Source organism: Conger conger, chromosome 4 (assembly GCF_963514075.1).
Source record: "Conger conger chromosome 4, fConCon1.1, whole genome shotgun sequence".
Classification (NCBI taxonomy): Eukaryota; Metazoa; Chordata; class Actinopteri; order Anguilliformes; family Congridae; genus Conger; species Conger conger.
In genome coordinates, this window is record NC_083763.1 from 5,727,389 (window position 1) to 5,750,342 (window position 22,954).

At 45.2% G+C, this 22,954-nt stretch overlaps 3 protein-coding genes across 7 annotated transcripts; 2 read left to right on the forward strand and 1 right to left on the reverse strand.

The window, feature by feature from the left end:
- Positions 1–231: 231 nt before the first annotated feature.
- On the reverse strand, positions 232–14,135 carry thop1 (thimet oligopeptidase 1). Its single transcript, XM_061238878.1, has 13 exons — positions 13,980–14,135; positions 11,477–11,689; positions 9,936–10,084; positions 9,321–9,428; positions 8,731–8,833; positions 8,479–8,639; positions 5,998–6,133; positions 5,172–5,538; positions 3,784–3,985; positions 2,996–3,182; positions 2,259–2,387; positions 1,342–1,478; positions 232–673 (listed from the first exon to the last, which is right to left on the reverse strand). Exons 1-13 carry the CDS (start codon positions 13,990–13,992, stop codon positions 512–514), a joined length of 2,067 nt encoding a protein of 688 aa, XP_061094862.1. The 5' UTR covers positions 13,993–14,135; the 3' UTR covers positions 232–511.
- Positions 14,136–14,286: 151 nt separating this feature from the next.
- On the forward strand, positions 14,287–18,895 carry sgta (small glutamine rich tetratricopeptide repeat co-chaperone alpha). 4 transcript variants are annotated; one of them, XM_061238879.1, is made up of 12 exons: positions 14,287–14,443; positions 15,308–15,453; positions 15,567–15,670; positions 15,821–15,911; positions 16,010–16,109; positions 16,237–16,341; positions 16,477–16,615; positions 16,715–16,777; positions 16,916–16,953; positions 17,176–17,301; positions 17,565–17,687; positions 18,302–18,895. In XM_061238879.1, the coding sequence occupies exons 2-11, from the start codon at positions 15,354–15,356 to the stop codon at positions 17,674–17,676; spliced, it is 978 nt and encodes a 325-aa protein (XP_061094863.1). In that variant the 5' UTR covers positions 14,287–14,443; positions 15,308–15,353; the 3' UTR covers positions 17,677–17,687; positions 18,302–18,895. The 4 variants fall into 4 exon arrangements, with proteins under 4 accessions (XP_061094863.1, XP_061094864.1, XP_061094865.1 ...); XM_061238880.1 differs by having other exon boundaries at positions 14,308–14,466; XM_061238881.1 differs by lacking the exon at positions 14,287–14,443 and adding an exon at positions 14,561–14,917.
- Positions 18,896–19,810: 915 nt separating this feature from the next.
- LOC133127106 (zinc transporter ZIP3-like) lies at positions 19,811–22,040 on the forward strand. 2 transcript variants are annotated; one of them, XM_061239751.1, is made up of 3 exons: positions 19,811–19,867; positions 20,777–21,157; positions 21,298–22,040. In XM_061239751.1, exons 2-3 carry the CDS (start codon positions 20,951–20,953, stop codon positions 22,036–22,038), a joined length of 948 nt encoding a protein of 315 aa, XP_061095735.1. In that variant the 5' UTR covers positions 19,811–19,867; positions 20,777–20,950; the 3' UTR covers positions 22,039–22,040. The 2 variants fall into 2 exon arrangements, with proteins under 2 accessions (XP_061095735.1, XP_061095736.1); XM_061239752.1 differs by lacking the exon at positions 19,811–19,867 and adding an exon at positions 19,874–20,314.
- The last annotated feature ends 914 nt before the right edge of the window (positions 22,041–22,954 follow it).

Genomic DNA, 22,954 nt, shown 5'->3' on the forward strand with positions numbered 1-22,954 from the left:
AGTGTAATCTGATATGAAATGTGAACGTCATTAATCAGAATAGTTCAGTAGACTGATTCAGTAGAACGTCACATTCCTGTAAGTGTACTTTGATTTTGTCTCACGGGATAACGTGAACGGTTCCAAGCGTCAGTTTAGTCATTTGCTGCTCATATTTATTGGATCAATGACAGTTGGCGTGGACATCTAAATAAAAAGTTTCACGAAACACAAAATTGAGGACACTCAATATGATTTCAATAAATCGTTTGTACTTTATGATTTTTTTTCCGCCCATATTTGGGTTTCTTCAATACAATTTTGCAGAGCTAAAACAAACCCCCCAGGCTCCCAGAAACACACAGCACAGGGGAGAGAAGTGGGAAAAGATGCTGATCTGGGGTACGATCAATTTTTGAGAGGAAGTCCAATAATCAGTCTCAGATGCCTGATGCCCGCTGTCCACAGAGGGGCTTTTGTGCATTTTTATTTATTTATTTTCGGCAGAGAAAGACAGAGGGAGAGAAAGAGGTCAGCAGGCACATGGTGTTCCCTGCTCCTGTTCCACGGTTAATCCTTTGCTCAAGAGGAAAGCTTCCTGTTTGGGTTCGCGACCCAGGAAACGCTTCAGCATCTCTGAAGCATCTTCAGACCCACCAGGCTTCAGGATGCAGTTCCTGTAGTCCAAACCCACCTGAAACGGACATAAGCTCAACATTACCTTGTTTGAAACAAATTTTTTTTTTTTTGGTAAATGGTAAATGGTTGGCATTTATATAGCGCCTTTATCCAAAGCGCTGTACAATTGATGCTTCTCATTCACCCATTCATACACACACTCACACACCGACGGCGATTGGCTGCCATGCAAGGCGCCGACCAGCTCGTCAGGAGCATTTGGGGGTTAGGCGTCTTGCTCAGGGACACTGAAACAGCACGGGCGGGGGATCGAACCGGCAACCCTCCGACTGTCAGACGCTCTTACTGCCTGAGCCACGTCGCCCACTGAACCGGACAAACTCAACGTTACCTAATTTAAAACTAATTAAGTTTTTATTTATTTTTTTATTTATTTTATTTATAGAATCTTTATTTAACCAGGATAGGCTCAGCAGCAGTAAGCCAAATATACAAAGTTACAGAAACACACAACAAAAATCTGATCCTAAATATAATACAGCACCCTATGTCTAATCAAAACACTGACATGTCAATAATGAGACAAGCCTCTAGCTCCTTCATCATAGATTTCAAAATAAATAATAAAATGCATTTAAAAAAAAAAGAAATTCAACCCTCAGTCAGTCAAATATGATGAAATTTGTCATTGTGTATAAATCTCAAATATCTGCCTGTTCCAACCTTGGGGTTCATGATGCCCTCCTGCTTGAAGCGGGCGTAGAACATGTCCATGGAGAAGACCTCACTCCACAAGTATCCGTAATACTGGGCATCGTAACCGCCCGCCAGGTGGCCAAAAGTAGCAGGCATGTTGGTTCCTGTACAAAAACACAAGCAGCATTGATTTGGGGGTCACGTCTTCTGCATCGACTGAATTATTTCTGTAATCTGACAACGCAGCCGAATGCAAAGTAAGATTATGAGATCAATATCAATATGAGATTATGATTTTGGTCACCTGGAAATAATACAATATTGCTTAATCACAATAACAGGAGACCGTAAGATGGTAACAAGCCGAACTGGAAATTCAGCTGTACTGGAATTGTGTTCAACACGTTGAACACTCCCCCTGGTGGCTGTTGCAAGCTAACGCAGGTATAGAGCCCCAGGTAATGGTTGTGCAAGGACTGAGCAACCAGGTTCCTGGCGATGAACCATCCAGTAGGTTTTCACTCCAACACCAACAAAGCACACCTCATTTCAACAGCTAGGGCTCATTCCAATCGCTTAATGCCTGCTCCTAGCTCCACCCATCGCGGGAGGCAAGAAGAAGCAGCAAGAGCAGGTAAAGATGAAAGAAAATCAAGATAGAATGCAGAAGTGGTAGAATCAGGTGTGCTAAATCAGGGACAAAATGAAACCTACAGGACCGTAGATCTCCGGGAAAATGGTCGATCGGCCGTGGTTTACACAATTTCCAGATTAATTGTCAGATGAACACAGTCATTTATTGCCTAGATATTTGCCTCCTTAAAAGCCACTTGGACACTGAAATCTAACCGCAATAGTTCTGATCTGAAATTCATATTTTCAGAGCATCACGTTGCCATAATAGCAGGACCACCACCCGGCCGACAGACTACAGAAGGGCTCACCCGGAGACGCAGGCACACCCCAGACCTCCTGGCACAGTCTGGCGTACTCCTCGGCCGGGTCCACACTGGGCTTGGTGTGCAGGGCCTGGTCCACCTTGGCCAGCACAATCTGCTTCAGGTTGAAGAGACCTAGGGAGAGGAGACGGACGACAACGGACCACTGACAGTCAGCAATCGCCCACGGGTTGGGGCTGCCTGCGGCGTAGTGGTTAAGGTACGTGACTGGGACCCGCAAGGGCGGTGGTTCGATCCCCGGTGTAGCCACAATAAGATCCCCACAGCCGTTGGGCCCTTGAGCAAGGCCCTTAACCCTGCACTGCTCCAGCGGAGGACTGTCTCCTGCTTAGTATAATCAAATCAATCATTAAGAGCAGAAGTTGGTCTGAAACCCTGAAGCGGATCGGCCCTGGCTGTGCACCCCTGTGTAAAACTAGGTGCGATACACAACTCACGAGGAGGTACAGCTCCAGAGACCATGGCCTTCGGTTAAACGGCCACGGTCAGCATTGTGTAAGCGGCCATTTTACAGCACAGTGGAGCTGAAGGCCAGGCAGGACGTGATGAGTTTGTCCTTTGGCTAAATGGTCAGTGTTGTGTAGGCGGCCATTTTACAGCAGTGCAGAAGGCCGTACCCGTGTTGGCCAGGCGGGACTTGATGAGTTTGTCCTTTGGCTAAATGGTCAGTGTTGTGTAGGCGGCCATTTTACAGCGCAGTGGAGCAGTGCAGAAGGCCGTACCTGTGTTGGCCAGGCGGGACTTGATGAGCTTGTCCAGCAGCTCCGCGGGGATGGGGCTGCCGGTCTTGTAATGCTTGGACATACGCTGCAGCGGCTCCTTCTCCCACACCCAGTTCTCCAGCATCTGAGAGGGGGCCTCCACGAAGTCCCTCTCCACGTGGGTCCCGCTGAACATGGCGAAGTCCGCCTGCAAACAGACAAAGAGAGAGAGGAGCGGCTGTGAAAATGGATCTCCAAGACAATCTTCAAGTGGAGAGGGCTCCAGGAGGGGTATTTCACGAAGCAGGATTATGAACCCAGCTGGACAAGTGCACAGGGTAAAACCCAGAACCCTTCCAAAACTGAAACGAGGACTGAAGTGAAAAAGAGCTGTTCCGGGTTTTACTCGGTGGACTTATCCAGCTAACTCGGTAGTCTGTCCGCCAACTAATCATCCCCTGATTCAATTGACAAAAACATCGTTCTCTCTCTCACTCTCCACCTCAGCTGGTGTGTGGTGAGCATTCTGGCACAAAATGGCTGCCATGGCATCACCCAGGTGGGTGCTGCACATTGGTGGCGGTTGAAGAGAGTTCCCCCTCATCACTGAGTGTCTACAAAAGCGCTATAAGAAATGCAACAATCTATCAATCTAATCTTGCTTCGTGATATACCCCCCCCCACCCGGAGACAGAAGACCAAAGAGTCAAGATTTAAACTCGGTGACCGATACCAAAACCCCGGAAGCCCCTTTCCGCCCCCCCGCCCCCCCGCCCCCCCCCGGGCGTTGCCTCCATTCGGGCTCTGACCTGAGCGCAGAGCTGGTGCATGACGTGGCCGAACTCGTGGAAGTAGGTCTCCACCTCGTCGTGCTGCAGCAGGGAGGGCGCGTCGGCCGTGGGCTTGCTGAAGTTGGCCACCATGGCCGCCACGGCCATCTGCCTGGTCCCGTCGGACAGCAGACAGCCGGGCTGCAGGCCGAAACAGGCCGCGTGGCCGTACTTCCCCTCCCTGAGGGACAGAGAGGGCGGCGTGAACCCCTCGGTACAGTAGACCGCTTTACAGTCACCCTCATGCACCCTTCAACACAGTGGTTCTTAACCTGGGTTCGATAAAAGCATAGGTATATATTTTATTTTCCAATAAAATATATATACCTATGTTTTGAAGAAATCGTATTTTATTTTTCCAATTGCGAAGGGTTCGGTGAATGCACCGATGAAGCTTGCAGGGTTCAGTACCTCCAATAAGGTTAAGAACCACTTCTTTAACATGTTCTGACAGCTCTATTAAATGATGTTGCTTCACTCACTTGCACTTGAGCACAGTACAATCTTTAGGATACACAAGCAGTCTGCAGCTGTCGCTGGTCCACATACAAATGTCTGATCAGGACATTATTTAGCCAATTAAATAATTAAGAGCAGAAGTTGGCACAGAATCCTGAAGCGGATCGGCCCGTTCACATTTCACACGACATACAGCAAGGATCGTCAAATCTGCATCTATAAATCAATGGTCATCTTAAGAGTTTTTAGTCTTGTAAGTACAAAATATTTGAAAGCTTGTTTTAGGTTACGGTTTGCTTGACAAGTGAAATTCTCACCCCATATGCAAATCTTGAAATTAGTCATACCGTCACACCTCATTGTCTCATTTAGCAAAAAATAGAATAGAAATAAGATTAAGTCTACAGATAAGAATAAGATACTCGTGGACTTATTTCTTGTTTTTGTGCATCGCAGGCATGTTTACATTACATACAGCAGGGATGATCAAATCTGGCACTCAATTCCAAATCCCCCCGTTTTTTTTTCGGTTTTTTTTTCCCCCGCCATCTCCCAGGTAATGAACAGAACAATTTTGCGCTACCGAACTGTTTTCACACCCGACTCCCAGGTAAAGGGAGGGTGGAAAACTGGCAGTTCTTGGCACTCAAGGGAGCGTGATCCAATGATCCCTGGCTACAGGTTTGTAAAGTTGCAACAGACACCTTTGTGCTTTAATCCACACAAAAAAAACAGAAGGGTGCGTCTAATGTTCATGACTGTACAGCCGATTATGTAAATTTTACCTCATCCGACCTGTTCTGTGGTGTGTCCCAATCACCTGGGTACGAAATCTCCTAGGTTTGTACCTCGCCTTGGATAAAAGCATAAACGGCATTCTCCCTCCACCCCCCCCGGCGGCCCCTCACCTGGGGTAGAGGTCCAGGTAGAACTGCCCCACCACGTGGCCCGAGGTGCGGTCCTGGACGCAGTACAGGGTGACGTCGTCGTGCCAGACGGCGGCGCCCTGCACGCGCTCGAACGTCAGCCCCAGCAGGTCCTGGTAGATGTCCAGCAGGCCCCGGGTCACCACCTCCATGGGGAAGTACTCCTTCAGCACGTTCTGGTCCACGGCGTACTGCGTCTCCTCCACCTGCGTCATGAAGTAGCGCGCGTCCCAGGCGTGCAGCTCGCCGTCGAAGGCCAGGCTCCGCTTCTTGCACTCCTCCTCCTTCATCTTCAGGATGACCGCCCGCTCCTCCTCGCCCAGGGACTTCAGCTTGCGGGCCAGCTCCTCTGAACGGCCCGAGAGATCGATCGTTCATTGGCGAATTTTAGCCGGAAACCTATAGCCTAGGGGTTAAGGTGCTTGACTGGGACCTGGAAGGTTAGTGGTTCAAGCCCCGGTGTAGCCACAATAAGATCAGTGCAGCTGTTGGGCGCCTTGAGCAAGGCCCTTAACCCCACACTGCTTCAGGGTGGATTGGCCCCAGCTTAGTCTAATCAACTGCAAGTTGCTTTGGATAAAGGCGTTAGCTATTATAACTACGTAATGAAATTAACTACCATACAGAATCTCAGCCAATAGTCACAGAGTTCCCGCTCATTCCCTGTATACAACCAACTTTTTCTAAATAATGCAAAATAAGATAGAAGGTGAACATGAAAGTGATGGAAATTCCATGGTATATCAATGGATTTCCAAACACGGAAATGCAACAATCTAAAAACAACAAAAACGGCCAGAACACGTACCAAGGAAAACAGAGACCTTCTTGCCGGTCTTGGCCATGTTCATCTCCAGGACGAAGTCAGCGTGGTTGGCGAATCCCAGAAGGACACACTTCTGAGCACGCAGCTTCACCAACTCCTTGAGGATATTTGAGTTCTCCTGCGGGAGGGAGACAGGAAGACAACGGACTCAACGTCTCGGAAGATCGTGCGAGTCGCTCATTATTGAAGGGAACATTTTATCCCGACTGGAAAACGCCCTGAGCGATTTCTCTGCCGCTACATCTCTGTGGCATTACAGGCAACGTTGATGTAATTTCTGCACTAGGAGGCATTACATCTCTGTGGCATTACAGGCAACGTTGATGTCATTTCTGCTCTAGGAGGCATTACATCTCTGTGGCATTACATCTCTGTGGCATTACAGGCAACGTTGATGTCATTTCTGCAGTAGGAGGCATTACATCTCTGTGGCATTACAGGCAACGTTGATGTCATTTCTGCTCTAGGAGGCATTACATCTCTGGCATTACAGGCAACGTTGATGTCATTTCTGCACTAGGAGGCATTACATCTCTGTGGCATTACAGGCAACGTTGATGTAATTTCTGCTCTAGGAGGCATTACATCTCTGTGGCATTACAGGCAACGTTGATGTAATTTCTGCTCTAGGAGGCATTACATCTCTGTGGCATTACAGGCAACGTTGATGTAATTTCTGCACTAGGAGGCATTACATCTCTGTGGCATTACAGGCAACGTTGATGTCATTTCTGCACTAGGAGGCATTACATCTCTGTGGCATTACAGGCAACGTTGATGTCATTTCTGCACTAGGAGGCATTACATCTCTGTGGCATTACAGGCAACGTTGATGTCATTTCTGCACTAGGAGGCATTACATCCCTGTGGCATTAAAGGCAACGTTGATGTAAGTTCTGCACTAGGAGGCATTACATCTCTGTGGCATTACAGGCAACGTTGATGTCATTTCTGCACTAGGAGGCATTACATCTCTGTGGCATTACAGGCAACGTTGATGTAATTTCTGCACTAGGAGGCATTACAGGCAACGTTGATGTAATTTCTGCACTAGGAGGCATTACATCTCTGTGGCATTACAGGCAACGTTGATGTAATTTCTGCACTAGGAGGCATTACATCCCTGTGGCATTACAGGCAACGTTGATGTCATTTCTGCAGTAGGAGGCATTACATCTCTGTGGCATTACAGGCAACGTTGATGTAATTTCTGCACTAGGAGGCATTACATCCCTGTGGCATTACAGGCAACGTTGATGTCATTTCTGCAGTAGGAGGCATTACATCTCTGTGGCATTACAGGCAACGTTGATGTAATTTCTGCACTAGGAGGCATTACACCTCTGTGGCATTACAGGCAACGTTGATGTCATTTCTGCACTAGGAGGCATTACATCTCTGTGGCATTACAGGCAACGTTGATGTAATTTCTACACTAGGAGGCATTACATCTCTGTGGCATTACAGGCAACGTTGATGTAATTTCTGCACTAGGAGGCATTACACCTCTGTGGCATTACAGGCAACGTTGATGTCATTTCTGCACTAGGAGGCATTACATCTCTGTGGCATTACAGGCAACGTTGATGTCATTTCTGCACTAGGAGGCATTACATCTCTGTGGCATTACAGGCAACGTTGATGTCATTTCTGCACTAGGAGGCATTACATCTCTGTGGCATTACAGGCAACGTTGATGTCATTTCTGCACTAGGAGGCATTACATCCCTGTGGCATTAAAGGCAACGTTGATGTAAGTTCTGCACTAGGAGGCATTACATCTCTGTGGCATTACAGGCAACGTTGATGTCATTTCTGCACTAGGAGGCATTACATCTCTGTGGCATTACAGGCAACGTTGATGTAATTTCTGCACTAGGAGGCATTACAGGCAACGTTGATGTAATTTCTGCACTAGGAGGCATTACATCTCTGTGGCATTACAGGCAACGTTGATGTAATTTCTGCACTAGGAGGCATTACATCCCTGTGGCATTACAGGCAACGTTGATGTCATTTCTGCAGTAGGAGGCATTACATCTCTGTGGCATTACAGGCAACGTTGATGTAATTTCTGCACTAGGAGGCATTACATCCCTGTGGCATTACAGGCAACGTTGATGTCATTTCTGCAGTAGGAGGCATTACATCTCTGTGGCATTACAGGCAACGTTGATGTAATTTCTGCACTAGGAGGCATTACACCTCTGTGGCATTACAGGCAACGTTGATGTCATTTCTGCACTAGGAGGCATTACATCTCTGTGGCATTACAGGCAACGTTGATGTAATTTCTACACTAGGAGGCATTACATCTCTGTGGCATTACAGGCAACGTTGATGTAATTTCTGCACTAGGAGGCATTACACCTCTGTGGCATTACAGGCAACGTTGATGTCATTTCTGCACTAGGAGGAGGAGAGGTTTTTGTGAACGTTTCACAGAAAGCAGGGTTGTCGCACCTCTTTGCAGCGGGAGTTGAACGCCAGCTCCAGCTTCTTGCGTGTCTCGGGGACGTGGCACTTCTTCATGGTGGGGAAGTAGTGCGGGTACTTCAGCGTGATCTTCAGCTTTCCCTCATCGTCCTTCTCCAAGGAGGAGAGGAAATCCTCAGGAAGACCGCCTGAAAGACAACGTCACGCAGATTTGCCGCTGTGTTTAACCGCGCCGACCGCACAGACGATTAAAGTGCGACCATTAACCCAAATACTCACCCAGCTCCTCTCTGGTGAAAGCCAGACTGGTGGTGTCTTCATTCAAGTGTTTGTTGAAATCAATACACAGGGTGCTCAGCTTTTTCTTGATAGTTTTGATTTCCTGTTCAAACAGACAGCCGACGAATACAGGTTAAATATGAGATGCAGTCTAACAGCTAGTATCAGTTAAAAAAAAGGTCCCATGTCATGGAAAACGACATTTCCCTCGCTATGTGGATCATAAAGGAGTTGTATAGTGCTATAAAACACTAAATGTATCAAAATGCAATCCCCAAAGAAACCCACACAATATGTCTTAAGAAACTGGTGCATTTAAGTCCTTTGGACTTCTGTAACTTTATGATGTCATAAATGCTCATTTGCCTATGTCAGCCAATCAGAATAGAGGGCTTAAGAACACCTTCACTAAAGCAGCCAGTTCTTGTTAAAGCTGATGAGAGGCACTGATGAGAACGGACATGTAAAACTGGATAGAGTTTTTGATACTTAAAACCACGTTTCTTACGGATATCAGAACACAGAAATAAAACACTGGAAAGGTGTACACTATGGGCCCTTTAGATGTCCATATTTTAATGGAGACTCACTTCCTGCGTCTCTTTCGAGAGGTGCAGACCGTTCCTCTTCCCCAGCCGCACCAGTCTCTCCATGTACCTCTTAGCTTCAGGAGTCAGAGCGTCTGCGTCAACCTTCTTCTACAAAGCGGATAAAAAAAATTTAAAAAAAGTTAATAAACAACACAATTGATTTGGATAACCACAACTGCAGCCTCCTACATCATGGCCTAGAGAGGCTAAGGTACATGACCGGGACCCGGAAGGTTGGTGGTGGTTGTTCAAGCCCAAGTGCCGATGAGAAGATCACACAGCCGTCGGCCCCTTGAGCAAAGCCCTTGGATTTTTCCAGGGCATTATCTAAATAAATGAAATTATTTATACTATAATTATAATTATAAGTGTTATTTAGCGGATGCAGGGGACGATTCCACCCTGGAGCGATATGGGGTCAAGGGCTTAGCTCAAGGGCCCAACTGGGGCTAGTCAGAAGACGGAATACTAGACAGAAGTAGTAGGTGTCCAGAACCTCCAGATGGCATCTAATTGATGAAGAATTGCAGTCACCATATGGCATTTTTATTTATTTATTTATTTTTTTTAAATCACAATATTAGACATAGCCGTTCATTTTGAAACACGATTCACCTCCAGCGCCACGATCCTCTGGTACACGTCTTCTCTCATGCTCATCTCCACGTCGAACTCGGACAGCTTCTTATCGGCGTCGGTGCTGGCCGCTCGCACTTCTTTGGAGGAGGAGACGTGCTGAGGGAAGTCCAGCATGTTGCGCTGAACTGGAAAAAACGAGGAGGCGTAAGCGGAAATTGCCAAAGGATGAATTCTGCACAGACATCGCCCGGACTTGTAGTGGAGGCAGAAACACTGGGGGGTTTTCCAAGACCAGGCTTGACACGGTGCTAGATACTATTTCGCTTTCAGGCAAACTAAGCAGCGGGTACACTTAAGTGGTAGGAAAAGGCGAGCGTTGCTGTGCTGAATGGCCTGTTCTCACCATTATGTTAATTCATGTCATTTATGTATGTATATGTGTGTGTGTGTGTGTGTGTGTATGTGTGTGTGTGTATATATATGTGTGCACAAGAGGAAAACAAGAGTTAATCTTCAAACAAATGAAGACAAAGATGATGACAAGTCAGAGAACAGCTGCCACATAAAGTGACACGAATGCACCACTCATGCCTAAAAGGTAGGGGGGGGCTTAAGATTCATGAACCAGTTTTTATTAAGACCCGAGAAAAATACATTGCAGTTGTATTTACATTGTTTGTGTGTGGCTATAAAAAAAATAAAAATAAAATGTAGCCCTGTTTACAAAATAAAATGTGCTGTATATACCCGTCACCGAGCCAACAACTTTAAACAATGCAAGAAGCACTCTTCTACTGGATGGGTCAGCCAGCCTTTATGTAAAACTGCTGAATTGCCTATACCATTGCCCCCCACTTTCCTGCCAGCTCAGGCCTTTTGCAGGCTTACAATGGCAGCACAGATGGTAGATGTGACTGCTATGGATTTATCTGGACTTATCCTCCCATTCAGCCTCAGTTTGTTGTTGCCCAAATGTACTTTTCTCCACAAACACCTCAATGAGTTTTAAATGATACGATTAATGTAGTTGACCGGGAGGGGAAACTAGAGTTTTGCATACCGACCTCAATCAAAATATCAGCTTGTTCATTGGTGTTCACTAAAATTGTTACATTTTATCGGGCTTTAACAAAATTTCATACCTTCCCTCAGTAATTTGCCATTTTTTTATTTTATTTGCCTCAGTAGAGTTGAAAGTTGAAATGAGCAATCCACACTAGTTGACCACACAAGTAGCATCTTTATGGCAGCTCTATGTCAAACACCACAGCAGGGGAAACCAACCCTGTTCCTGGAGATCTACTGCCCTGAAGGTTTTCACTCCGACCCTAACAAAGCACACCTCATTCAACAGCTAGAGCAGGGCTGCCCAACCCTGTTCCTGGAGATCTACCGTCCTGCACGTTTTCACTCCAACCTTAATGAAGCACGCCAACAGCTAGAGATCCCGTTGAGCAGCCAATTAGTAGAATAAGGTGCGGCAAATTAGGGTTGCAATGAAAACCTACAGGAACCTAGTTCTCCAGGAGCAGGGATGGTGAAGAAACTCTCCTGGAGTCACAGTGAACCGCGCTCACCCGTGTACTCCACCTCTACATCCGCCAGGGCCTTGAGGGTGTTGTCATACGTGACGGTGCCCAGCTCCAGGGCGCCCACGGTGTCGTACACCAGCTTGGTCTTGCCGATCAGCTCCTCCGAGAGCTGGTGGATCTGGTCCGGTGTCAGGTCCCAGCGCATGCGGTTGTCCGCGCACACTCGCGCCTGGTTGACCTGGATCACCTGGTGATCTCCTGACGGGGGGCGCAACAGAGAGCAGGTGTCAACAGAAAAACATAAAAGCAACTTTAGCATGGGAGATCGACACAATTCCATAGCATTTCCTCAGACGCAAAAGCGCTTTACAGTGATGGGGGGGGAAACTCGACCTCAACCACCACCCACCTGGGTGATGCAATGGCAGCCATTTTGCACCAGAACGCTCACCACACATCAGCTGGGGTGGAGAGGGAGAGAATGATTTATCTGCTAATTAGACATTAGCTCAGGAGATAAGAGCAGTAGGAGGGTTGCCGGTTCGATCCCCCACCCTTGGTGTGTTGAAGTGTCCCCGAGCAAGATAACCAACTCCCAATTGCTCCTAATGAGCTGATTAGTGCCTTGCATGGCGTGTGAATGGGTGAATGAGAGGCACTCATTGTAAAGTGCTCAGGGAACTTCCACACAGCATCACAGACTGAACGGAAGCCCCACCTGCACATGGGCCTAGAAACCTGGCCTGGTAAGGCTGTGTACCACTGGACTGGAAGTAGTAATCCATGTTTCGGAGAGCTGATGTCATTAGAAAGAGCTAATTAGCAATTTTATTCATTTACGAGCATGTAGCTTTCTCTGAATCGAACACAGTTTAATTTTTTCTTCCATTTTTAGAATTGTAAAAATATTTAGCGTGTCGATCATGTCCCCAAATTGACACGTGCAGCATGTGGAGGATTTTTGTGCGGCAACCACGTCCAGTGATGTTGTCACTGAATAAACAGCATCATCGTAAACCAGCATCCAGCTAGAAGCAATATTCAAGGTGAAGGTAAAAGGACAGGTTCTGACTTGCTTAACTTGGGAGTATGAAATTGACAAGGAAGTCCAGATAGACAGTGCAGAATCTGTCCTTGCATTTTATTTCTGAAATAGAATTGTACTTATGAATACCAAATAATTAGCCGAAATAAAAGTTAAGCATATATAGAAAAAAGGTTTTAAAGAAGACATTGATAAAAAAATACAATAAAAAAAAAAAACTACATACAGAAATGGCTTCATGCATATAAGATAAGTTTTCAAAATACAAGGATTCTACGCATACATTCTCTATAGTAATTGTATTGCTTATTATTGTTGTTGATTGATGAATACAATCGGCATCAGTTGCCCAAAGAATAGCAATCCACAAAGGGTAGACAAGAATATAATATAATGTAGTGTCTGTGATTCGGGACAATGTGGAATGTGAATAATGAAGATGTTAAAGTGGAAATTCTAGGAATAATAGGCATGATTAAACATGTTTATCACTACGATAAGGTGAATGTGCAGTGGTACTGAAGTGGACTTGGATATTATTTGACCCAAACCATAAGCATTTTACTTCAATGCCGACGCACTGTCTTATGTTGCCACATGCTGCCTTTTTTGCAACGTTTCGCCTTAAATGCCGCACAGTTTAACAGTGTAGGTTCCCAATTGGATAGCGCCAGCACTGGAATTAACAATGAGGCCAAAATCAAACAATCGTGTCTTTGGTCACAATCGTTACAATCGTTTGTGGAAGCCTATATGGCAAGCCAAGTACACGCGGACCACTCCATCTGCAGTAGGCAAAATAAGAGAACGTCATCTCTCTGCTCGACCATGACTGATTCTGTATTTACCTCAATATACACCAAAAATTGAAATGAGTCATTTGTCCACGTTATTATTATTAGTCAGGTAAGACTCTGTCAAATGTGCAATTACACGATACATCCGCACACGACGTAATGTTCCTCGCCAGCCAGCTTGCTACATAATAGCAATAGGTTATGCAGCTCCTGTAAATCCGGGCTGTAAATCATACTGCATTTTAACAAACGAAGCGTCACACTACCCAGAAAAAAACATTAGATATTGCTAAATTAGACATGACGAGGAATCAAGTTCACTAGCTAACTACACACCAGCCATCATCTAGGCGGGGCTAAAGCAGATTACCGAATTGAAGATGACGTCCATGCATTAGCAGACTCTGATTTATATACTAAATTTTATGTTTTATGTTTATGTTAGCCTATGCTAAATTGTTTCATAGTAACTAACGAGGTACTATTATACAGATTATACAGGTACAGGAGTTAGTTAAAGTCAGCTAACCAGCTGATGTTAGCCAAATAGCAAATTTTAGCCGATTTGAACGAATAGCACCATGCTTGAATAGCCCCAATGTGAGCTCGCTATCTTAAGTTGATGCAATGAAAGAAAATTACACGTACTGTGACTTACTAAGTCCAAAAACCTGCATACATTAAAAGAACGCATTATAAAACTCACCTGTCGGTGCCATAATTTAAAAAAACTGAGTCACTTCGTTTCAAGTCGCTGTAAACTCAAGTCAAACGGTTTCCCAGTTTATTCCGCCCCGGACATGTCAATACTTTAGCGTCACTGATTAGTTGGGCCTCCAGTCAATCATCCCGTTGCCCGGAGGCACTTTGCAATTCTATTGGTCGAATTATAGCAATATTAATTTACTATATTTTTAAATGAATTGGTTTCTGCCAAATATAAAGTTGAAAAAAATGCGGCCAGAAAAACATCCATAAGTGCTTTAATGCCCACGCAACTGATTTTACTCGAGTCACAGGTTAGATGAAAAGTAAACCGAACCGAATGACGTATTCAAAGTGAGACACCGGGTCGCCAACTACACCACCACCACCACACAGTCCGTTCTTGAAAGCTGAAAATAAGCCTTAAGAAAGAACTTCTTATACAGCCTGGACCAGTTAAGATAAGTAGGTGACGCAGAGCTAGCTACGTACGTTTTAAAGGTCACTTAATACATGAATTCCAAGTTAAGTGTTTGATAGGGCTAGCTAGCTGTGTCAACTAATGAAAATCACAAACACAAGTTATTTAGCTAGTGCTAAGTTAGCATGGCAATTAGTACAAGGCTAACGTTTAGCTAGCTAGCGATCAAATTTAGCTAACAGCGTTAGATAGCAGTGAAGGTGGCTAGCAGCTACAGAGAGGCCAGAGCGCTGGATCCATTATCCAACAGCTGGGGCTAGCTTGCCACACTAGCTAACCACCGCATTGTTAGCTAGCTAGAATATTTTGATTCAGCTGGCAAGCAGACTTGACTGGCTTAACCTTCGACTAGGTGAAGCGAATAAACGAGTGATTTCACTGCCAACTAAGTTATCTTGGTTAGCAAAATAATTATAATATGCAACGTATGAAACGACGAAACTAATAGCTATCATAATGTACGTTTTTACTTCCGCTAGCTAGTTTGTATACAGACGTTCAAGGCAACAGACTCATGGATAGCATTAGCAGGACATCTATTCTAGTTAACTAGCGAAGTTGTAGCCCAATAGACTGCTGGTGTAGATAACGTCAACAATAACTCCCTATTTCGAGAATAGCATCGCTGGTTATTTGGCAAGCGTATAAATACATCTTCATTCATAAAGTTATGTATGAAGATGACAAATCTGCCTTCTAGTTTGTTAGTACATTGTGTCTAGCTAACTTGCTGGCTGTCTCCTAAGGAATCACACATAGCTGTAAAGTTTATAATTGTGTACATGACTTGTCGCTGTTTATAACACTATGGAATAACAGTGTTGATGCTAAAATGATCGTTTTTTCAGTTTCAACAATACCCCTCATCGCTGCGGATAGGAGCTCTGAAAAAGAATGTCAGATACAAAGCGTCTTGCATTCTCCATCATTCAGTTTCTCCACAATCAGCTTGACAGCGGAGGCCTATCTTCAGATGCGCAGGAAAGCTTAGAAGGTGAACGAAAAGTGATTATTTGATTCAGAATTGACGGTTTCCTTGGTATATTCCAGTACATCAATCAGTGAAAGGTACACACGGTTTTCAAAGTCAATTTGCTTACTTTCCAGTTGCTATCCAGTGCCTGGAGACAGCGTTTAGTGTCTCTGCCGAAGACAAGAGCCTAGCAATTGAACAGACATTGCCAGAGCTTTTTGCATCAGCTTCAGTCACGGTATAGTGCAATGATTCTCCCTATCCGTTTTATTAACCTGTTACAGATGTAATCTTGAGCGCCAGCCTTTATAAAAATGCATTGTGATAGATGATGCGGTATTTGACTGAAGCCAGATATGTCTGAATGTTGTTGTTGTTGTTGTTTCAGCATCCACAGACCCCTCAGGTAAATGTCAACTCTTTCTCAGTCGCCCCAACGGATGAAGAGGTTGCGGAGGCAGAGAGGCTCAAAACAGAAGGTTTGAGTTGTGCAAACACCGTAATCCCACATTCAGTCCTCTTATTGCATTCTGCAGTGAGGTAAATGCGATTCTTATGCTGCTGTTGTCGTATTCAGGAAATGAGAAGATGAAGGAGGAGAATTTCAGCGAAGCTATGTTATACTACTCCAAGGCCATTGAGATAAATCCACAGAATGCAGTTTACTACTGTAACAGGTACGGATCGACAGAATTTCTTTTTATAGTTACTTAAGAGTGCGTTGAAACCCGTTATAATACAGCGTTTGGCCTGAAATTATGTTGCGTTCAGATTTGCACGTGTGCGTTTGGTGCATGTTTTCAGGGCTGCAGCGTACAGTAAACTGGGGAACTATGCAGGAGCTGTGCAGGACTGTGAACTGGCCATCGGAATTGACCCCAACTACAGCAAAGCTTATGGCAGAATGGGGTAAGACGGATGCTTGTCAGTAGCCTCTCGAGATCTGCTGACGAAACGCTTGCACGTGGCTTCACATTTGAATTGTAATGCGTGTTATCAATCGAAATCCGACTCCATGCTAATTTAAACCCTCTCTGTCTTTAGGTTGGCCCTGGCGAGTTTAAACAAACACACAGAAGCTGTTGAATTCTACCGGAAAGCACTGGAGCTGGATCCAGAAAATGACACCTATAAATCAAATCTAAAAATCGCTGAGCAGAAAATGAGAGAAGCACCGAGTCCAGTGAGTTTGTACTGGTATTAGTTTACATTGTGACGTGTGTACGTATGGCTATGAATGATACGGGGTGTTGCCATATCATGTGTCACTTTTTGTTTTCAGACCGTTGGAATGGGTGGGGCTGATCTGGCAGGCTTGCTCAATAACCCAGGGTTCATGAATATGGTAAGTGATAACGACCGCTACACTTCCCTTTTTGACTTTCTATGTAAATGTGATAAGTAACCCATCTGTAATGCACATACTTAAGTAAAGAGACCACTGAAAAGTTCAGTGCAATAACTGAGCCTTTGCTTGTTTCAGGCTTCTACTCTAATGACAAACCCACAAGTGCAGCAAATGTAAGTAGGAGCCCGTTGAATGATAATTCACACGCTGATATTTGCCATCACCACGAATGTTTTATAAAAGCCACGGGACTTAGATTAAATGCATGGTGAATCTCAGTATTAACTCAGAATACACTGCTATTATGGCAATGATATTATTTGTGTCCGGTAAATTTAAATGGTAATCGTGTTCATTCATTTTGCATACGTTTTTTTTTGCACTTCCTTTTGAAGGGTCTCGGGAATGATGTCAGGGTCATATGGCTCAACTGGGGCCACAGCTGCCCCTGGGGGCCCCGCTGGAATGGGCATGGGGCCCGGTGGTGCGGGGCCCGGTGACCTCTCTGGCCTCATCTATGCGTAAGTTCACCAATAGAAATGTGGGTCTTAATCGACACTATGCGCAGCTACGCTCCGCCCCTAGGCCAGTCTATAGTCCAGCGACGGAGTGCCCTGGTGATGTGCAATGGATCACAGCGACATTAACTGGCCTTTCGTCTGAATACAGAGGTGCATGCACTGTTGTAAGGCATGTATAACAGGTGCAACAATTTGTGGATTTTATTTCAAAGTCTTTCCGTCTGTCTGTGTGTGTGTGTGTGTGTGTGTGTGTGTGTGTGCAGGGGCCAGCAATTTGCGCAGCAGATGCAGCAGCAGAACCCCGAGCTCATCGAACAGCTGAGGAACCAGGTTCGCAGTCGGCCTCCCAGTTCCAGCAACGAGGAGCAGCCTTGACGTTACACGCGGTGAGGCCCGTTTTACCGCCGGACTTTCGACCACAAGCACCTCAAGCAAAAGCATCAACATTTCCCAGACACACTGAGGTGTCACCAGGGATTTTGGGCCCCGTGAATCTCACTTTGGGCCCCATCTATCACCATGTTCTGATTTTTTAAATCTTGGAATCGTCCTAACCAACCCCCATCCCTTGTCATGGCACCCCAACGTACACAAAGCACTATGACTGTATGTGTGAAATGTCCATCAGCTGTAAATGGGACCTGGCCTAATTATGTACATAAATGGTAAATGGTAAATGGTTGGCATTTATATAGCGCCTTTATCCAAAGCGCTGTACAATGGATGCTTCTCATTCACCCATTCATACACACACTCGCACACCAACGGCGATTGGCTGCCATGCAAGGCGCCGACCAGCTTGTCAGGAGCATTTGGGGGTTAGGTGTCTTGCTCAGGGACACTTCGACACAGCCCGGGCGGGGGATTGAACCAGAAACTCTCCGACTGCCAGACGACTGCTCTTACGGCCTGAGCCATGTCGCCCACTTATCGCTACATCTTATGTTTACTTTTTCAAATTTTATACATTGTGCACAACTATGTCTTTTTTTTTTTGCAGGTAAAGATTTGTATGAAGAGAACTGAAGATGGACTGTCCTTTATATTATGTTCATTATTTTTGGAACGTGAGGTAGAACAATGCGTATCAAGTAACGCTTGCATGTTTGGCTACATTTTAATGGCCAGTCTTCAAAAGAAATGAATGCTAAACTGCAAGGAAATGTAGATTTAGGATGAGCTGTTTTTACACAGAACGGATTATGTGAATGTCAACTATATGACCTAACGAAATATGTCCCAACAGTGTAGCACATGGTTTAACTATTATATGTCATTAAGTGTAGCAAATCAAGACATGCAACTCTACAGTTCTTTGACAAAAGAAAAACTGTCAAGCTATGTATGATTTGATTTAAAACACTGGATTTTCTGAAAACCATGTGTATGTACATATATTGGAAATGGCAAGGAATACATGTTCAGGGTTGTGAACATTGAAATTAAATGACAAAATTGCAAAGTGTTTTTATGTTTGTCATATTGTCATTCAGAAAGAACAACATGTTTAGACATTTTCCTGTTGGCTCGGACAATTTGACTTGGTTATTCTTTCTCATTTTGTGATTAAAACAATATATAATGTTCTTTAACATGTCTGACTCCTAGCCTATTTTGATTTTAATTATAGTCTTGGCTCCTTTTTGATTCACAAATAATAAGCTAAGTTCATACACAGTTTTTGTTAGGCTACTAACTTTAATTACTTAAAATATGTACTGTAATGCTTTATGGTTTGTTATTTGTTCAGGGTTTGAGTTTATATTGGTAATCCTGATATTCATGTTCCACACTCTCTCTGAATTAATTTGTAATATAGTATGGATCTAATAATCAAAATGTGATCAGTATATTTATTGTATATAAGTTAAATGTGAAATCACTGTAATAAAAACATTTGGGCATTTGCTAAATTTCCCAGTTAATTATTTAGAATGTTGAAAATTAACATGCTGTATATACATGGCATTTTTTGATGGCCACTCTGATGTTTTGAGCAAGCAACTGCAAGATATGTTGGTTGAGCAACCAAGCCCAAGCTGGTAGCATGGCCCATTTCCAACCCAATGATTTAATGTACTTTTGCCTGGTGATTGTTGTGTTCTCTGGTTCTTGGCCATCTTTGCCATTTTAATATTCGTATTATCTTGTATTTTACCATAGCCATATATATATATATATATATATGAACAAATAATTTGACTGATGGTATGATTGATGTTAAGGCATCTTACTGTTACCACTTTTGGTAGCTTTTGAGAATGTAGTCGGCTAAATGATTGGTTCCGTTACCCGGCTTAGTTGTATTAAAATCATTGAATACCAGGAAAAACTAGGGATGACATAAACTATTCGTCGAGCTGTACCACAAGGAAACTCAACATCCACAAATTCGGAAACGCTGGATTTGACGTGAAATGGTTTGACTGACCAGCATTTCGACCAATCGGGAATAAGGACGACATTGTTGTTCATAGTGTGGCCAGTACCCACAGGCAACGGAGTTGAAGGAGGGCACTTAAAAGGTGCGTCAGCAGAAGAAGGAAGTGGGAAAAGGAGGATAAAGGTGAATTTAAAATAAGGATCTAGCTAATGTTACACATCGATCACAGTGTAGGTTATAAGTAGGCGTGTTGGCGAAACGTGTGATTTGCTTTTATGACATGAGTTCGGTCGCCAGAAATTAATTTTCAGAAATGCCTCCGAGCGACCATCGGGAACTTGTCTTTAGCCAATAACTATATTGCTGTAGCTAGCTAGTAGCATTTTGAGGTCGAGTGTGTAATTCTAGCTAGCTGTCATTCACTGCAAAACGATCATTTTTTATCATCGGCAGGCTCACAGGAAACACATTAGCTTGCTTGCAACTAGCGCAATGTTATTTGATGCCAAATGTATCTAGCTAGCTCTAGCAAGCTCTAATCAAACTAGCCGGATAGGTAGCTACCTCGTTACCAACGAAGATGAACTGACTCACCTGCCAAAATAGTTCTGTCTGTAGGACCATTTTGAGGTGCTTATGAGCTGAACCTATATATTTGTACAACTAGCTTTAAACATAACAGTGTCTTTCTGTTTATGAACAAATCCCACTATCCTGTCAGCTGATGCATGATTTGTCTAAACTGGGAGCAGCTTTTTTTTTTCTCACGCCAAAAAAAAGAGTTGGCAGCCCAGAGGATATGTAACGAAACAGGATTACTGAGTTAGCCGGATAAGTTCAAGGAGTAAAATCCGGAACATTTGTACCCCAGTTGTCGAAGGGTTCCGGGTTTTACTCTGTGAATTTTCCCAGCGATCTTGCTTTGTGATATACCCCCCTGCTCAGTAGTTAATGTTAGATATGCGACGCTAGCTTTCATTCAAATCTGTAACCATATTATGAATCGGCTAACTTGCATGTTTGGCTGTTATTTTACGTTGTGCAATACGGTGTATAATCATAAACATGTATTTATTTATTTCTTACCCTCAGTTCAGTCAGTGCTGGGATGTGTCCTGACGCCCTTCCTGGCAGTGCTTGCTGTCTTTTCCCTCTGTGATCCAGAAGAGAGAATAGGAGCTCTTCAGCATCCGGGGTTGTGTGCTGTGGTTCCTGTTGCACAACTCTCCCAGTTTGAATCCTTCTGCTGGACTCATCGCCATCGCCATGGAGATCATAGTGGCCAAAGTGCTGTGTCTGCTGACGGTGTTCGCCCTCATGCTGGCCGGTATTCTTGTCCCAGTGCGGGTCATGCAAGTGGACTACGAGAAGGCGCAAAGATACCGGAAGATTCTTGCCCTCTGCAATTCTTTTGGTGGGGGCGTCTTCCTTGCCACCTGCTTCAATGCTCTTCTGCCTACCGTGAGAGAGAAGGTACAGCGTAGAGGCTGCAGTAACGTTATACCTTTAACTTTTGAGCTGCAGTATTGTTGTTAGTGGTTCATCTCAGAGTACCTGAATTTAGGTAAAGAACCGTCCAGGTTGACGGTTGTCTCTCCGTTTCTTTCACGCAGGTGGCAGATGTCCTGAAGCTGGTGAACATCCAGACGGACTACCCCCTGGCGGAGACCATGATGATGCTGGGCCTCTTCCTCACCGTGTTCGTGGAGCAGGCGGTGCTGACGTTCCGCAAGGAGAAGCCGTCCTTCATCGACCTGGAGACCTTCAACGCGGGCGGCTCGGAGGCCGGGAGTGACTCCGAGTACGACACGCCGTTCATCGCCCCGCCCAGGGGCTCGGCGGGGGGGCACCACCACAACTCGCACCACCACGGACACCTGAGCCCGTCGGATTTGGCGCGGGCGGGACCGCTGCGCCTCGCCAGCCTGGTCCTGGCACTGTCCGCCCACTCCGCCTTCGAGGGACTCGCCCTGGGGCTGCAGGAGGACGGGGCCAAGCTCGGGGGCCTCTTCCTGGGGGTGGCCATCCATGAGACCCTGGCCGCCGTGGCCCTGGGGGTCAACGTGGTCAAAGCCGGCCTGCCCATGCGGGATGCCGTCAAGCTGGGCGTGGCGGTGAGTCTCATGATTCCGCTGGGGATGGGTCTGGGGATGGGCATCGAGAGCGCCCGGAACCTGGCGGCCAGCATCATCTCCGTGGTGCTCCAGGGGCTGGCCGCCGGGACGTTCCTCTTCGTCACCTTCTTCGAGATCCTCTCCCGGGAGCTGGAGGACAAGCACGACCGCCTGCTGAAGGTACTCTTCCTCATCGTGGGGTACGCGGTCCTCGCCGGCCTCGTCCTCATCAAATGGTGAAGCCGTACGGGGTGGGGGGGGTGGGGGGGGGAGAGAAGGGAGGTGTCTCAGGTCCTCAGGCACGACCGTGTTTCTCCACAATCAGAGAATGCAACCGTGGTCACTCGACTCAATACAACCGTGGATGTGAGTTCACCAGCACTTCCAAAGGCCCCGGCTGAAACTTTGCTTCTGTGGATCTCGTCTCCCGTGAAACTGTCAGACCGGTGGCCTTTGTATATAATCTCTCCATTACTTACTACTGATTTTTTTTTTTTTTTCTGTCATTTTCAAAGGGAATACCTTTGTACATCTCCTGCTTGTCAGTGGACAGACACATTATTTTATTTGCTTTATAATAATAATTTTGTTTCTGTATAGATAAGTAAAGGTACTCTTAGACCATAGGGATAAGGCATTGATGTACTTATAACAATGAATGTATATATCAAATCAATAGAGGTAAAGTTTAGATGGTGTATGTATTTTTTAAATAATATATTTTGTTTGTGTGCGGTTGTGTATGTGTGCATATAAATTGCAGACCTTAGGAATTTGCCCAGTGACATATTTGCTGTTGTTTTGGCTCTACTTCAGCATCCCCCCCCCCCCACCCCCCCCAGTTGAGACCAAGATTGGCTCGTGTCAGGGTGATGGCTAGAGCAATATTATTGTACAGGCCATTATGAACCGCCCATGACTGTGTATAAACATGGATGTAATTCCTCCACTGACCACCCGGCATGGATTTAAGTGCCCTCAAATTAAAGCGGACAGCCTAAATTTCAAGTTTTAAATTGATTTATTTTATTTATTTTCAATTTCAAATCCAATGTGCTGGAGTACAGAGCCAAAACAACAGAAAATGTACCACTGTCCAAATACTTATGGACTGCAGTGTGTGTGTGTGTGTGTGTGTGTGTGTGTGTGTGTCAAC

Excerpts from the sequence above, each read along its gene's own strand:
- thop1 (XM_061238878.1), bottom strand. Across the intron at positions 9,429-9,935 it reads AGAGGATCGTGGCGCTGGAG|AAGAAGGTTGACGCAGACGC; the intron begins GTGAATCGTGTT and ends TCCGCTTTGTAG. Across the intron at positions 8,834-9,320 it reads TCTCGAAAGAGACGCAGGAA|GAAATCAAAACTATCAAGAA; the intron begins GTGAGTCTCCAT and ends CTGTTTGAACAG.
- LOC133127106 (XM_061239751.1), top strand. The coding sequence starts at position 20,951 with ATGGAGATCATAGTGGCCAAAGTGCTGTGTCTGCTGACGGTGTTCGCC. Across the intron at positions 21,158-21,297 it reads TGCCTACCGTGAGAGAGAAG|GTGGCAGATGTCCTGAAGCT; the intron begins GTACAGCGTAGA and ends TCTTTCACGCAG.
- sgta (XM_061238879.1), top strand. The coding sequence starts at position 15,354 with ATGTCAGATACAAAGCGTCTTGCATTCTCCATCATTCAGTTTCTCCAC. Across the intron at positions 16,342-16,476 it reads AAAGCTTATGGCAGAATGGG|GTTGGCCCTGGCGAGTTTAA; the intron begins GTAAGACGGATG and ends CTCTGTCTTTAG. Across the intron at positions 16,778-16,915 it reads ACCCAGGGTTCATGAATATG|GCTTCTACTCTAATGACAAA; the intron begins GTAAGTGATAAC and ends TGCTTGTTTCAG.